This window comes from Pagrus pagrus (genome assembly GCF_965226575.1).
Source record: "Pagrus pagrus genome assembly, chromosome: 17".
In the NCBI taxonomy this organism is placed as follows: Eukaryota; Metazoa; Chordata; class Actinopteri; order Spariformes; family Sparidae; genus Pagrus; species Pagrus pagrus.
In genome coordinates, this window is record NC_140201.1 from 3,343,016 (window position 1) to 3,358,131 (window position 15,116).

The 15,116-nt window shown below is 42.9% G+C and overlaps 1 protein-coding gene across 3 annotated transcripts in view; it reads right to left on the reverse strand.

Annotated features, from left to right (window-relative positions):
• Positions 1-2,687: 2,687 nt before the first annotated feature.
• Positions 2,688-15,116, reverse strand: part of grin2da (glutamate receptor, ionotropic, N-methyl D-aspartate 2D, a) — a 130,742-nt gene continuing 118,313 nt past the window's right edge. For all 3 annotated transcript variants that reach the window (XM_084379499.1, XM_084379501.1, XM_084379500.1), the window contains one exon: positions 2,688-10,518. In XM_084379499.1, coding sequence (XP_084235625.1) covers positions 7,348-10,518 — 3,171 coding nt within the window. In that variant the 3' untranslated portion in view covers positions 2,688-7,347. The remainder of the gene's footprint in view (positions 10,519-15,116) is intronic.

Consider the following 15,116-nt stretch of genomic DNA (forward strand, 5'->3'; position numbering starts at 1 on the left):
TTTAACTTTGGTGTTCGTATGATTGAAGAGAGCACATTAAACCATCATCACAAACACTATCAGCCTCTAATGACCACTATATCGCATTTACAACACTAAAATTGGACAACTCTCCCAGTTAAGACAGGAGTAGAAAATACTTCACAGGGACTGTTGACTAGATTTATCTCCGGTTGTTTTAGCAGTCTGAAAATCATAATCAGTCTTGCAGTTATGTAGCCTAATTTTAGATACTAATGTCTCCCCCCTTATCGAATTGTTACTATTTTTTTTCATGAAACGTTCTTCAAATATTGTTGAAAGTCAAAGAAACCTGCATCACAAATCAGCCGTATGTTGGCCGTCTATACAAGCAGCTTAATACAACTCATATTTTAGTTTACTGTGAGTCTGTGACCTCTAGTGGCTGTGGTAATTATTACGGGAGCAAAGGAGGAATTCAGGTGACTTCATATAAAGACGGACAAAGTCAGCATTGGGGTGAATAGATGCCACAAACGTTCACAGAGGAGACTTCTGTTTGTTTCCTGTGTGAAACTTAAAGTCAGCGTTCTCACTTTAACTGAACTAAGCACTTATCTCCAAATTTTGTGTTTTTGAATTTGTGAGTCAATGCTACGATTTACTTACGTACTTTTCTTTTGTTGTACTGCAAACTGTATTAGGGGGTTGAATACTTTTTGACATGTGCTGTATCTCCTAAAGTATATCTTAAATAGTGTTTAACTGATGAAAAGAAGGTCACATATACATTTTGTAAATCTTTTGGTCCCGGTGTCCAAACATCTGCTAAGGTCAGCAGTGAATGCATTATCTCAGGGTGGCATTTACTGTATGTGCAGTATAAATGACTGTCCCAACACGTCCATTAAGCAGTTTAACGGTGTCGCCTCGTAAAACGTGACACTGAGTGCTCCGGGGGAAGGAGCTCCCATCCTGACAAACTGTAACCCTGACATTCACATGAACACAGGTATATACACCCCAGGAGAGACATTACAGGAGACATTAATCAAAGAGATCACGACAGCAGGGACACAACGAGATGCCTTTCATAAAGTGTGCTTTGTGGTAAAAGCTCATTTAGAGTTAACACGTTTGAACTCCTGAACCGGCCGTCTAATTATAGGACTGTAAACCGGCAGGCAGAAGGAGCATTAGAAGGTAATTCCTGCTGTGTGAGAGGGAGAAACTGTGTGTGTGTGGCTGATTATGTGGCCGCAAGATGTTGGAGTGAGGGAGTGCAAGTGAGAGAAAAGCGGGAAATAAAGGAAAATGTGTGTGTGTGTATGAGATTTATCCATATCTGCAGTGTTCCTAATACAGGCGGCGCTCAGCGGTGGCCTTTTGTTGGCAGAAATGACAACCGGCTCTATCTTGCCCTGCAGACAGCACGAGAACTGAGCGCTGTCTCCTCGCTTTTTATTTCCTCCTCCACACCTTTCTTTCTTTCTTTTCTCCCTCTGTCTCTTCTCAGAACTATCAGTGACGCTGTCTTTACCCGACTCTTCTCTTCGTCTCTCCACCGTCACTTCTCGACTCTCTTACTTTCTCTTTTCTGCCTTTTGTGTCCCTCTCTTTATTAATTGCCTTGTTTAGTAGCCGGAGCCCATTTCCTCTCTTTCCCCACTTGATTTTCAGCCTTCACATCATTTCTTGATGGTTAAATTTGACTTCTCACTGATGTTCACTTATAATGTTTGTAATGTTGGATTTTAAAAGGCATCCATCTGGAGTTTCATTAGCTACACTGTACAACACATCAGCTTCTAAAACCGATTGAAAAAAAAAAAGTCTCATTACGTCTAATGAAGCCACCATTCACTATAATTGGGCCAAATAAACTTTAATTAACAAGTAATTGAATGATGACCTTTTTCTAGTTCAGAAGTTAAAACGGGTCTGTGTACTTAAAAAGTCTGTTCTGTGTGCTACGAAAGGCGAGCGAAAGCTTCAATAACGTAGAGAAAATAGATTGTAAAAATCCCAATTATGAATATATATGGCACCGTATTTTGTTCACAGCTACAATAACAAGTTATTTGCTCCTCTGTCTGGCTTTGTTTTAAAGCTGTTGGACTGAAAGATAAATATTATTTCTGAGAAACAAACATTAAATAACTGTGGTAAATTTGAAACCAAAATAAATGTAATCACCAGGATCAGTGGATTTGCTCGAGGAGTTAATACACGCAGACGTTTCTCAGACTAAACTTGATTAACTCTGACACCAAAGTCTTTGCTTTGACCAATTGCAGCCTTGACAGTGTTGACATTCAACAACGCTATGGTCTGATTAGGTTCAGGCGCAAAAAACGCTTGGTTGCGGTGAGGAAAAGATCACGCTATGGTTTAAACACCTGGTTTTGTAGCCACAAACACGGCTCGTCAAAAATACCCAGTGTGCTAACATTTACGATCATTGAACAGGACAGTGGTCACTGGCTTGGCAGCCTTCTCCTTAGCTGTAACGGCACCACCATTCCCGCAACTTTCCAACATTAAAGTATACTCATACACATGTTATATGAACCTTATATGACACGTATTGTAGAAATACCAATACGGTACATATGACGCTTACAAATTTGAACGTAACGAGTTGACCAGGCATTTTAGTTACTTTCCTTTACATCTTGGTGTTTTTTTCTCTTTTTTTTTAGTCTCAGCAAAATAAAACTCAAACACTTGTTTCAGTTCTTTATTAAAATCATCTTTTTATTTCTGTCCTGCTTGCAGTACAGCACAGTATTGTCACGTCCTCACCGGTGGTATCCACCATCTTACCTGTGTGTGTGCGTCTATGTGTGTGTGTGTGTGTGTAATCATGTGAATCTGTCAGTGTGTGCATGGGTGTGAGGTGCTGACAATAAAGTGTAGCACAGCTAGCCATTATCTCGTACAGTCAGTCAATACAGCAGTATTAATACAAGGCCTTGAGACATTGTTCAGAGGTGTACAGGCAGAAACTGTGAATGTGTTTCCACTGGAGGCTAAAATTGGGCTCAGGGCCACTAAATGCTTCATATATCCCCTAAAGGCTTCACTGAAAAAGACTGACCTCTTACCTTACCGACTTACATTAAAGTATCATGAGCACGTAAAAGTGTGAGTTGGCCAGGAGTGTGGCTCTCCTATCTCAGGCAGTGTTGTTTCCATGTTCTACTCCGTGATGTGTGCAGGATCATCGTTACACATTTAGGCAAAACGAGGGGATGCTGACTTTCATTTGTTTGATGTGATTATCAAAAAAAAAAACAGAAGAAGAAAAAAAAAGCCCATTTTTGGCCTCAGTGGAAACCACACTAGCGAGCAGATTTAGCCCGCCCCTGACATGTGTCATATTAGCTTTACCAGTTTTGGAAAATTAAGAAAGAAACAGTGTGTTTGTTGTGTATAATTTTTTTTTCTCTTTTTGTTTTACAGCACAGCAGCTTGGCAGATACAACACACTATGTACGTATATCAAAGTCCTTATATATACCGTATAGGTTGGTTGGCAGGGGTAGCTGTGCATGTTTTTGTATAGTAATACAGCTACTAAGAGATGCAAAAAAAAAAAAAAAAAAAGCCTGTGCTGCTCGCTACATTGTGTTTCAAAGAGGTCACCTTACTCTACACTGTGGTATAAACTCCAGGGTCCGATATGAACCTGAAACAGGTTCGAGAGTGTGACCCCTACACAAGTGAGAGTTGTGATAAAAGCTGCTGTATCCATAAAAGGTTTAATTAGTCGTTGATCTGTAGCCCAAACCAAAAATAAAGGCCCCTCTGGGTAGACAAACACACGCCACCACTGCTACAGTGACATGGTCGTAAGACACTCGCACACCCCTCCACTTTGTCACTTTGTTGAAATCTTAGCGTTAGCTACAGTAGATAGCTAATGGAGGCGGATGGTTGGTCTTAAGTGAGCAAAAACACAGTTACATACTGGTCTCTGTTTTCGCTGGGGGGTAGGGAGTTGGGCAGGAGGTTTCGAGACAAGGAGAGACGGACAAACGGACAAAAAAGACATATTCATTGAGATAAATAGCGAAAATTTAGTAGACAAACTTATATAACATAGATCTTAGCGCCTTGAAATATACTATCATATATATTTAGATATGCTATTTTTTTTTTAAGATGAAATAAATATATCCACAAATACTCTTCTTTTTTAAAAACAGACCAGCTTTACAATAGCAGACACGCACCAACACAATGGATAGACATGAGGAAAAAAAGGCGAGGGAAGAGAAGGAGAGAACGGTGGCTCATGTCTCTGATGAAACACCCAAGCTTTGTGTTCACACCGCTAGCAGCTGCTGTGCTGCACGAATGTACAATTACCTGTTTATGCGAGCTCACTGATGCTGCGGTGTTCAGGGAACAGGTTCAGCACACAGCAAGACAAATGAGCCCAAATGGTTTAACTGCAGCCAAGTTTTCAATGGCAAAAAGCATAATTTTCTTATGTCATGGTGATTGTTTTGGGGGTAACAAACGTGAGTTGCTTGCGGTGTGAATGCACAGAAACATGTCACACTTCACGCTTTTCCTGGTTTTATTGAAATCTGTATAAGCTGTTGATTGCTGATTGTAAAAAGAAAAGCACTGACCTGCCTCCAACTTGGCTTAATACAGTCAATCATATTTAAAGTATATTTGAACAAAATATTTCCCCTGCTGTCAGGAGATATGAGGGAATAAGTGTTTTAAACACATGTAATACTTATTATTACTGTAATGGACTTGGAATGAGAAAATATATCCCCAAATATCAAGATGCTAAACAACAATTTTCTCTAACGCTACCCACCGCCACAAATATATATATATGATATATATATATATATACTGTATATAGAATTTTTCATAATGAAAGGCAAACAAACTTTACACAACAAGTTAATGTTAAAAACTTAAGTTCTCTTTTTGTTTTCTTCAGCTGAAGTAAATTATGGCTCAGATGCAGTTCCAGGCAAACAACGAGAGCTGACCAGACTGTTATGGGAAGGATGGCTCAGGCTTTATGACCAACTGAAACACACAAACAGTGTTGTGCCAGTGGTTCTTGCCTCTTCTCCGAAACTTCACCGATGTCCAGTGTCCTGATGCTAGATTCTAATGTTGATGGATAAAACTAGCTACTCTAGCTAAGTGCTTGACATCTGAGTGTAACTGCTGGTGTCAGCTCGGTCATCATGGATTAAAAAGCTATAGCTCTTGGTTACACATTTACAAGGTGAGAAATACCTTTTAAAAAACAAGATTGCACAGGATGTGCTACTATGTCTTTCATACACCATCACTCAGATCCAGCACTTTTTCCAAACTGTCTCAACCGCTAGCTAGCATCCAACATAGGCACAGTCTCTTTGACATCAAAACGGCACTCGCACTAGATCTAATTTCACTCCGATCAAAATCCTCCCATTCCGATCATACTGTCTCGTTAGCATGAAGCTAACCTTAGGCATGTTGATTCAAATACATACTCATACTTTACACCAAACATATGGCAGGAGCAATTAGCATAAGGCTTTAAAATGTATTTCCCTGCAACAATCACTTTTACTTTCACCTTGTCTAACTGTGTAGCTCCACCTAGCGTGTTAGACACACATCTCCTGCTTGACGGCAAGCAAACCTGGGTTGATTGGTTTTAGTTTTATTCGGCTGTATTCTCGTCTTGGCACCAATTAGATCACTTGAGAAAAAATGAATAAAATGAATTTAAACTGTATCCCATTACAGACCTTATCCTTTACTGAACTTACCCTGCAAGGGTAGCATACCTCTGCTTACGTCAGGCTACATAAACAATGAACTAAAGTTAACGCTCTTCAAATGCCTTTACTTAGTTACACATGCTAGCCATCAGAAATGCTACAATTTCCATCTCCAAGTGTCTTAATTGGTGTTTTTGCAGCACACTTGTTCGGCGGCTGACTTTACATTCAGTCAAATACAGGAAGGGAAAAGACACTGCCTTCGTTGTCGTAGTTAGGTAGTTGAGAGAACGTTTCGTGTGCAGCTCGAGTAGAATGGCACAGTGCTTACATTGTATTAGACTTAATACATGTTTTGATATATAGAACACCATCAATAACAACAAGAACAACTACAACACAGAAGTAAAATAAAGGTTTCAAAGTATAAAATCGTAACATGAACAGAGGGTGAGTAATGTGTGGCTCAAGAAAGAGAACAGATGAATGGATTGTATGCAGGTTTTTGTGTGCACTTTTATGTGTGTGTATATATTCGAATGTGCGCATATTTGGGAGATGACTGCGAGAAAACAGGAAACACAGCGGCTAACGTTGTACAGATTGATGTCGAGCTCTACTTAAGTTTGGCACTCAGCTTTTCATTAAGCCAGTAGAATATCAGTCACAGTTGACTTACCCTGTTGTCAAGAATACAAACACAGAAAAGCACAGACACACAGAATAATCACATCAAGGAGAGGAGCCAAGAGGGGAAGGACAGGAGAGGAGATGACAAGGGAGATGAGAAGAAGATAGAGATGTGAATAAGGTGGGAAATGAGGTAAAATAGAGGAAAAAATAGCAGGAGAAAATAAGGGTTAGGGGAGGTGAGAAGGAAGAAAAAAGAAGGTAAATAGGGAGAGAAATAAAAAGAAGAAAACAAGAGAGGGTGCATGGATAACAGAGAAAACAAGGTGGTTATCACCTTCCTCTCCCTCAAAACAAGAAGGTATTGATCATACACAACAAACGTGCCTCGGGTGGGCGTCACAGTTCTGCGGGGGTGTAAACAGTTTGTTAAGGGAAAAGGAAAGTAGGGGTAAGCGATTTGTTTAAGGGAAAAAAAATAAGAACACTGTTCTGTGTTAAAGGCTTCTGAGAGCAGCAGGCATACAGTACTACAAAGTTCCTGAGCCCTCAGTAAGCATTAAGAATCATCTGAATACAAACTACGGCTCTGCTTCAACATCCAAAGCCCTTTACTGTCTATAGCAAAGGAGTCTCCTTCGGTTGTACCACTTGTAATGTCTGATTTGCTTTTAGTGTGTTGGTTAACCCAGTTCAGAATGCAAGTTGTTGCTGTCGTGGTAGTCTTTCACATACTGAGAGGAATCGAAGGAAACAGTAAGCACAAGGTTGCTCCTGTTTTCCTTTGACCTGCCTCATTGGGTTTGTTTGGCTTTCTGGTTTGTTTGTTTGTTTGTTTGTTTGTTTGTTTGTGCAGAACTTTAGGAAAGGGCTCAGTGCGTATACTGTACTGACTTGGCTGTGCAGCTATGATTGCTGCCAGGCAGATTCAGATCCAGATCACCTGCTTAGGGGTCAGCCTTGCAGGGCTCTCTTATGACTTTTGTTACCTTGTTGAACTTCAGACCTCACTCTCCACACTGGAAAAGTGGGCTGAGCCCCTTCGCGAGCAAAGGCTCTTGGCTTTGAGGGGTAAGTGAGGAGACTGAGGAAACCTCTGGGGCTGAGGTACAGAGCGCAATCTCTGGTACTGTAGTTTAGCACTTGCCGAAGCCATGGAGGAGGGCTGGGGTGCTCCCGGAGTGGATGAGACCACAGAGGGAGAAGATACAGAAGAGGAAGAGGTAGGGGGAGGAACGTGGATAGGATGAGATGAGGACGGAGGGGCTGGAAGGGCAGGGAGCGGGGGTGGCAAATTAGGTATGAGGGTCGGAGGTGGGGATGATTGCCGTCCTCGATCTCGATCCCTATCTGTTCTCTGTGTCCGCTGTTGGATACTGAGGTTTGACTGGCTGCCAGATTTGGATGGATTTTGTGAGCGATCAGGTTTGGAGGAAGATGAGGAGTCATGTTTGGGCTTGAGGGGACCACCAAAACTCTGGCAGTGTTGGTACAGCTCTTCCTGGCTTCGAGATGTTATGCGTGCCCATTTGGAAGAATGGGAGTGCGGATGGTGTCTGGGGGAATGACAGGAGGAACAAGCTGCGTGCCCTCTTCCCTTGTCCTTTGACTTGCGTTTACTCTTCTTCTCATCTTGTATGTGGAGTTTGTCCACCGACCAGTATCGTCGAGGAGGGGGTGGCGTGAGAGGAGGCGGGGGCCAGTGTGAACCTGAGCCCCAACCTCTATCTCCATCTCCTCTTCCTCCTCCACCACCACCTCCGCTAGACCCCCATCCACTTTCTGCTGTCCCCCACCTCTCTCCTCGCTCGAGGAACAGGTCATCTCGACTGTTGATGCTGCCGGCTTTATCTCTCGAGGGGTAGGTGCTGAAAAACCAGCCTCCCCCTCCAATTCCTCCAACTGCCCTTCCTTCATGATCCTCCCAGTACCTCTCAAACTTCCCAAACTCTCCTGAAGAACCATCATCATCAGAATATATACCGACTACCTTATCACGTTCCCGCTCCTCATCGGACATTGTCCTTCCTCCTCCACGCCTCTTTCCACGCTCAGCTTTCCGTCTCTCAAGCTCAGAATCTTCTTCCTCACGCTCCACTTCAGACTCCCATTCATGGAAGGACAATCCCTCCTTGGAGAGCATCTCACCTCTCCCGCTCCGTCCCAGCAATGGCCTCCTCTCTCCTTCCATTCCTACAGCATCTCTGTCTGAACTTTTACTCTTCCTCCTTTTAGAGGAGACAGGCAACAAGGGCAGAAAGGCAGATGGAATAGTGTCAGAGGACGGGTTGCCCCCTCCCCAGAACTTGACAGATGAAGAGGGCTTACTGCTAGAGCTCTGATAGTGCTTACTGTTCCTTCGCCTGTGGTGTCTTTCTTTCCCTCTGCTGTCTTCCCCATCATCCCTCTCTTTTTCTTCTCTTTCCTTCCTGTCGTCTTCACCGGGGATGTTCCATCCATAGCTTCTGATTGAGCTTTCACTCTTTTTCCGAAAAGACTCTCGTCTCAGAGGCGGGTATGACGGGTAGTCTGGTGTCCCTGACTTGAGTTCCTCTCTCTTTTCAGCATCTCCTCCCTCCTGCTCAGACCTCTTCCGCTCTCTCTTCCTTGTCTTGTCATCTTTTTTCCGTTTCTTCTTTGTTTTGCGGCGCTTTCGCTCCCTCTCTCTTTCCCTTTCTTCCCTTTTCTTCTTCTTTCGGCCCTTCTTCCTCCTCTTCCTCTCACGCTCCCTCTCTTTGTTGTGCCTTTTCTCCTCTCTACCCACTGCTCCATCTGCCCGGCTTGTTGTTCCTCCTCTCACTCGTTCTCTGTCGCCCCATGATGCCCACCACTCCTGTAGTTGGGCGAGCTGGCTGCCTGTTCTCTCTCTGCCAAAATCTCTCTGAGGGCGTGGCTTTCGGGGCGGGATTGGTGGAGGCGGTGGGCTGCATGGCAGTGAGCGTGATGACATCCGGCGTGAACGAATCTTCCGCCGTGACCCCAAGAGGAGGCTGGACTCCTCTGTAAGCAGATCTGAGTCATAATCATCATCCACCGTAAAATCCCTATCGCCTGGTCGATACCGGAAACTCAGCGAGGAGTTGTAGGAGCTGTCACTGGAGCAAGAGGAGGGGGAATTTGACCTAGAGAGCGAGACAGATGATGAAGAAGAGGATGAGGACGATGTAGATGAGGAGGAAGAGGATGAGGCACTGGTGCAGGAGGAGTAGAAACGGCATGGGGAGGAGGGCGTGGTAGGGGTGTGTGTTGGGGAGGAAAGGGGGACAGGCAGAGGAGGAGGTGGAGGAGGACGTCGCCCTCTCCTTCCACCTCCATCACCTGCTCCATACCTCCCACCTCCTCGCCTCCCTAGAGGGAGTATATTCTCATACAGGGGACCTCCTGAGCCTTTTCTTCTTGCCTGAACTAGGCTCCCTCGTCGCCAGAAAGGTGGCCTTCGTGGGGAGGATGGGAGCGGTGGAGGTGGCTTGGCGATTAAGTGCCCTGGGCCTGGTGGGGGGCCTTTTGGAGGCAGACGTGGCATGCCTGAGGCTTTAGGGCCTCGAGGATTAGCTTTGGGAGTCTGCTGGGGGCCAGCTGCCTGTTGGTCTGAATTAGCTCCCAGCCCCTCTGGATCTATAGGACCATAGTAGCGCTTATATTCATCTAGTCCCGTGTCACCTGCTCCACTTGCAACACCTCCTTGCATGTTCCAGTGCTGTCCAAGGTTTTGCTGAAACTGCTGCTGAGCCTGGAGTTCAGTGATACCTCCTGCTATTCCCCCAATACCCACTCCTCCACCACTGCCTGCAGCCATGACTTTCTCTGGCTTTGGCCTGTTCCAGCGATCAACCACAGCAAGTCTACGGTCATGCCGTGGCAAGAAAGTGGAGCAGGGCATGGGGCCTTCCAGTAAGGGGCTGTTTGAGGGTCCCAGAGCCATTGCTGAGTGTCCTGTAGTTGGTGGCGTTCCAGGTAGCATGGTTGTATAAGTCTGCCCCTGTTGCTGTTGTTGGTGGTGCTTCTGCTGCTGTTGCTGTTGCACCATGGCAATGGCAGTCGTATTATTTATCGTGGCTGTGACGAGGTGTTGTTGGGGTGCTGTAGGCATGCTGGTCATTGTGTGGTACTGGGGCAAAGAGCTTCCCCCTGGTGCTGTCTCATCCTCAAACTGGCAGCAACTATACATCCCCTGGGTGGAGAGATAAAAGAAAGATTGTAATTAGACCAGCAGGCTGCCAAGTATGATAAGCAGGAACTGTGTGTGAGAGACAGAGACACAGAAAGAGAATGCCCAACATCCCCAATTTTGAAAAGAAAACCTATAAAGCAGTTTTGATCTGATACGAAAGCTATCATCAGAGAATTGCATGTGTACTAAGCAAAGTATATAAGCCTCATTGTGTCTGATTTCACCAGTTTCGTAAATCAAAAATCCAGATCTTTTGACAGTAGCAGATCCATTCAAACACTCACTTTCACTGATTTTATTACGATTTTCACGAAAAGACACACTTGGTTTAGAGTTTAAAAAAATATTATGACCTACAGCTAAGTTTCAACATATCCATGGTTTACAGAAACATACATTGCCAACATTTATGCTGGCGATTGGGATGACAAATGTCAAGATTTGGATTCATACTGTTAGTTAGTCTTGATGAAAAACAAAAAAATAATATGAATGCTGTGCTTAAGAAAGTCTGTTTAACAGCTACTATGGATACCGTTTACCATCCAGAGAGAGAGACTTAAAATTTGTCTCGACTACAACTTGTGTATTCATATTTTTCTTTATTCAGTGCATTACATAACCACTGACTGTGTCGCTTGTCGGCTCAATATGTTTCACAATAACATTTTGAAAAGAAGAAAATAATCTACCTTTACTCTCTCTCAACATGCTGGGAAATCGCTCTAGGTGGTTTCCCCCTACTTCAGGTTCTCTGAGTCACCACATCTCCAATGAAGACAAACTACAAGGAGTACTGACCATTAAATATTGATGAGAGTTTTGGAGAAACTTTGGACTGAGTTTACTAAGGTGCTTGGAGTGTCAGTTTTCACACTATCAAACCAAACAAAGCTTTCAGCAAACAAAGCATCACTCAGCTGGAGCAGGACTAGGTTTTTCTCCGAAGACACTGTGAAAAACAATTGTTGAGAGCACACGGAGTATAAAGCTTCTGGAGAAGAGTCAAAACAATGGGGGAGCAAAGCAACAGAACCTGTTTTGTCACTGTGCAAATAAAACAACTGGTGACAGATGGTGCATTTTAAGAGAAGCACCTCTCCTCCTAGCTGCCATCTTACATACTTAAGCAAAACTCAACGAGCTTCAACGTCTCCTTGGACTGCCTTTCCCAGTGCACACATCACAAATTAAATAATGAACAATGATCTAAACTAAAGTAGAGCTCTCCTATCACATGAGGTTAGAGATTTTAGTCACAACAAAAAAACAGACCCATTTCCAGGCCCTTTGGGTGGACTGCACCATTCCTCACTGGTGTTTATATAGAGAAACACTTTCCTCTAGTCTTATTTTCCAGGTGATACGTGATCTGCCAGTCAAGTAAGTATATTCAACACAGCTCCAATAGAAATCTACCTGTTTGAGGAATATTCAAGAAATGAGTGTCTATATCTTGAAATAACAAAAACAAGAGGTCAATGTACACAAATCAAGAAAAATTAAATCTGATCTTAAAAAACACAGCACTTAAATACATATTTATTTGCTTCTTACTCCACTAGTGAAACATATTTTAAGAAACTGATACTCTGCTGCGTTTTGCTCGCTATCTTTGGCTATAGCCTTACTACCGTTAGCTAATTAGCTCAGTTAGTTTGTGGGTAATGGTGCTCAGCTCAACCGGGCTCTGCAGACTCCCAGTGAACACAGCTGGACACCAGACTGGAACTAAACACAGACCGATGAAGGCCAGTTTGACAGCAGGGAACACAGTACAGAGGTGATTTACAGCACTCTCACCAGGACTCTGGGGCAGAGACAACACAGTGGGTGGGGACGGGAGAGGCGTGAAGCGGGAGAGGAAAGAGACAGTTGGGCATCTGCAGTGGGCGACAATGGTTGACTGTTTTGATGAATTTAATATCATTTAATTTAAGCTTAGATTTGGTTGAAGATGAGTTAACGAGACAGTTAAGCTTGTCTTAGTTCGGTGAAGAGAAGCTTGAATTCAGATGGTGGATGGTTGTATTTTTCTTTTTAGCATGGAAATCGTCATAAGGGTATTTACTTTCATACATTTCGTGAGTTTATTTTGTTCATTAATTACACTAAAAGTCAAGAGAACTTGTAAAATGTACAAGAGTAGACATATCTGCAAAACAATATGAAGATAACTTTGACATAATGCCAATGCTGCTGATAATGTGAGTTCATTTTTTTAACATTTGAAACCAAAATTCTGGCCATATCTTACAAACTGCCTCTAAAAAGAGCCATGCAGTCCTTGAAAGGGCAATTTCTGTAGTGAAAGAAAACCTAATGATGCAGAAGAACTACTGTTTATCTGATGTCAAGATTTTGTTTCCAGCAGTTGGTTCTGACGAGGACATATCAGGACAGAGACTCTCATTTTCACATTCATGTTTCATGTTTTGGTGGTGTTGTTTGTTACCACTTGAGTTTAAATATGATCGTTCTCACTTGGATTTAATGAACTGCTCCAACCATGCTCCTGTCGAGCTTTATACATCTCAGCAGCAACTTTCAACAATGTTTGCTATGAATAAAACATGAGCTGAAAGAGTTGGGAAAAAGAGAAGATTACTAGCTTCTTGTGACATAATTTTATGTTTTAAACCCCAGGCAGGAGCAGTTAATTTAAAATCGTGTCACAGAAGCAAATCTGTCTCTGCAATGCTCCCTTACCTTTGTATATTTACACCTCCCTGTAGATAGATGGGACTCAATTAGCAGTACTGAGGAGAGCCATGTAAATCACAAAGACTCTATTATTCCTCATACGTGAAGATGATTCATAATATCCATTGATATCTGTCACATCTTAATGACTAAATGTGTGGGGCCTCCTCTAAATCTCTGTTCCCAGGCCGTGACACAGATCTGATGGAGAGACTGTAATAATGGCCCTTCCGGACACATGAATCAGCAGTCCCAGTGGCAGAAATGCTATCACAGCCCCCAGAGCATGGGGTGCAGCATACTGTGAAATTGAAACTTGGGTCAGTCGCTGATTGGGTTAAAGCAAGCCACAGAGGCTAGCTGCAGAGGCTTTAAGGCAAGCACAGCACATAGCTTGGGAGATAGAAGCTAACTGGTCTTGGGAGTGCCCTTTCCATGGAATTGATGTTTTTACTCTAAGAATGGGGAAGGCTACAGATAAGAGTTGTGTTTGCCCATGCAAGAAAATATGCTGCTATGCTCTGAATGTGTGAAGAGAGGTGAAGTTGCGCTTAAAAGAGTCTACAGGGAAGCCCGTTGGGGAATATCTGGATATCAGACACTGCAGGGGGCACAATAGGTTTTCATACATGAGCCATAGAAATTATACAGTAGTGTGTTCAGTAAGCCAATGCGTAATGCAGGTTTTGCTAGGCTTTAAGAATAAATTAGAAATTACTATGAAACATTATCACATTGTTGTGATTGATGATGTGATTGAAGTAGATATTTGGAAGAAAACCTGCAGCCTTAAAAATTTGAGTGACGTGTTCTTTGAAGTTTTCTATTTTGTGAAACCAATTGTTAACTGAACTTGAGAAAACATGTTCAATAATTAAGTTATTAAGATATTAAGCTGATTCCACAAATTAATCTCCACTGACAAAATAATTTGATTTCCTCAGTTTGAAAACAAGCAGAGAACAGTCGCAGTGCTTTGTTCCACCACTGGCACAGAGACAATTTGTGAAACTGCTCCCAGTTTAGCTTTTCAATTTTAAGCACAAGGGGGTCCAGACTGAATTAAATGAATTCAATTATTGTCACAAGTTTGTGGTGGTATCTGTAACTGCAGAGGCTCTGCCATCTGCCTACATTTTCTTTTTTTCCAGTATTTTGCTGTGTTCAGGAGGTGTCTGGGCGTCTATCTTGGGGCAGTGGTGTGAAGCCCCCAACCAATAACAGCACAATGTCTGGACATTAGCGACCAGGTTACATCGCTGTCTCTGTCTTTCTCTTCTGCCCCCTATCAAGAGGTAAATGTCTGTTTGACCGGGAGCAGAGCTGAGCTACAGACACACACAGAGCAGAGAGGCTGACAGCAGACAAGATGAACTTTTGTATTCACACAAAATCCAGCCATGTGACTGCGGTGTTGTGCTCTGCCAACACACCATTCAAATACAACTCAATGAGCAGACAAACAGTAACATATCCTGCATTGTACACCTTTAATTGACTTGCAAGCATGTTGCATGTTTCTCATTTTTCCCCACTTTATGCTAAATGTTCACTCATCTCATACTTTTATTAACTTGTATTGAAATGAATGTCTTATATTAACTATCAAAGTAATTATAAACACTAAAATGTGCTTTAAGATTGATAGCTGAGGTTCTATATAGTGCATAGTCTGAACTGTAAAGCAATAATTCTGTTTTTGCGGGTAAATTTACAGTTTTTCATTTAGTTGTACTGGAGCAATTTCCTCATACGTTGGACGCATAAAGTCAGAAGTAAGAGCTGTAATGTTACTTCCTCCCACTCCTTTTTAATAGTGCAATTAGAGCACTCTTCCGCTGTGCATAAATTTGCCATTTTCCCTGCTTTGTCAGGCAGGAAGGGGTAATAAATCA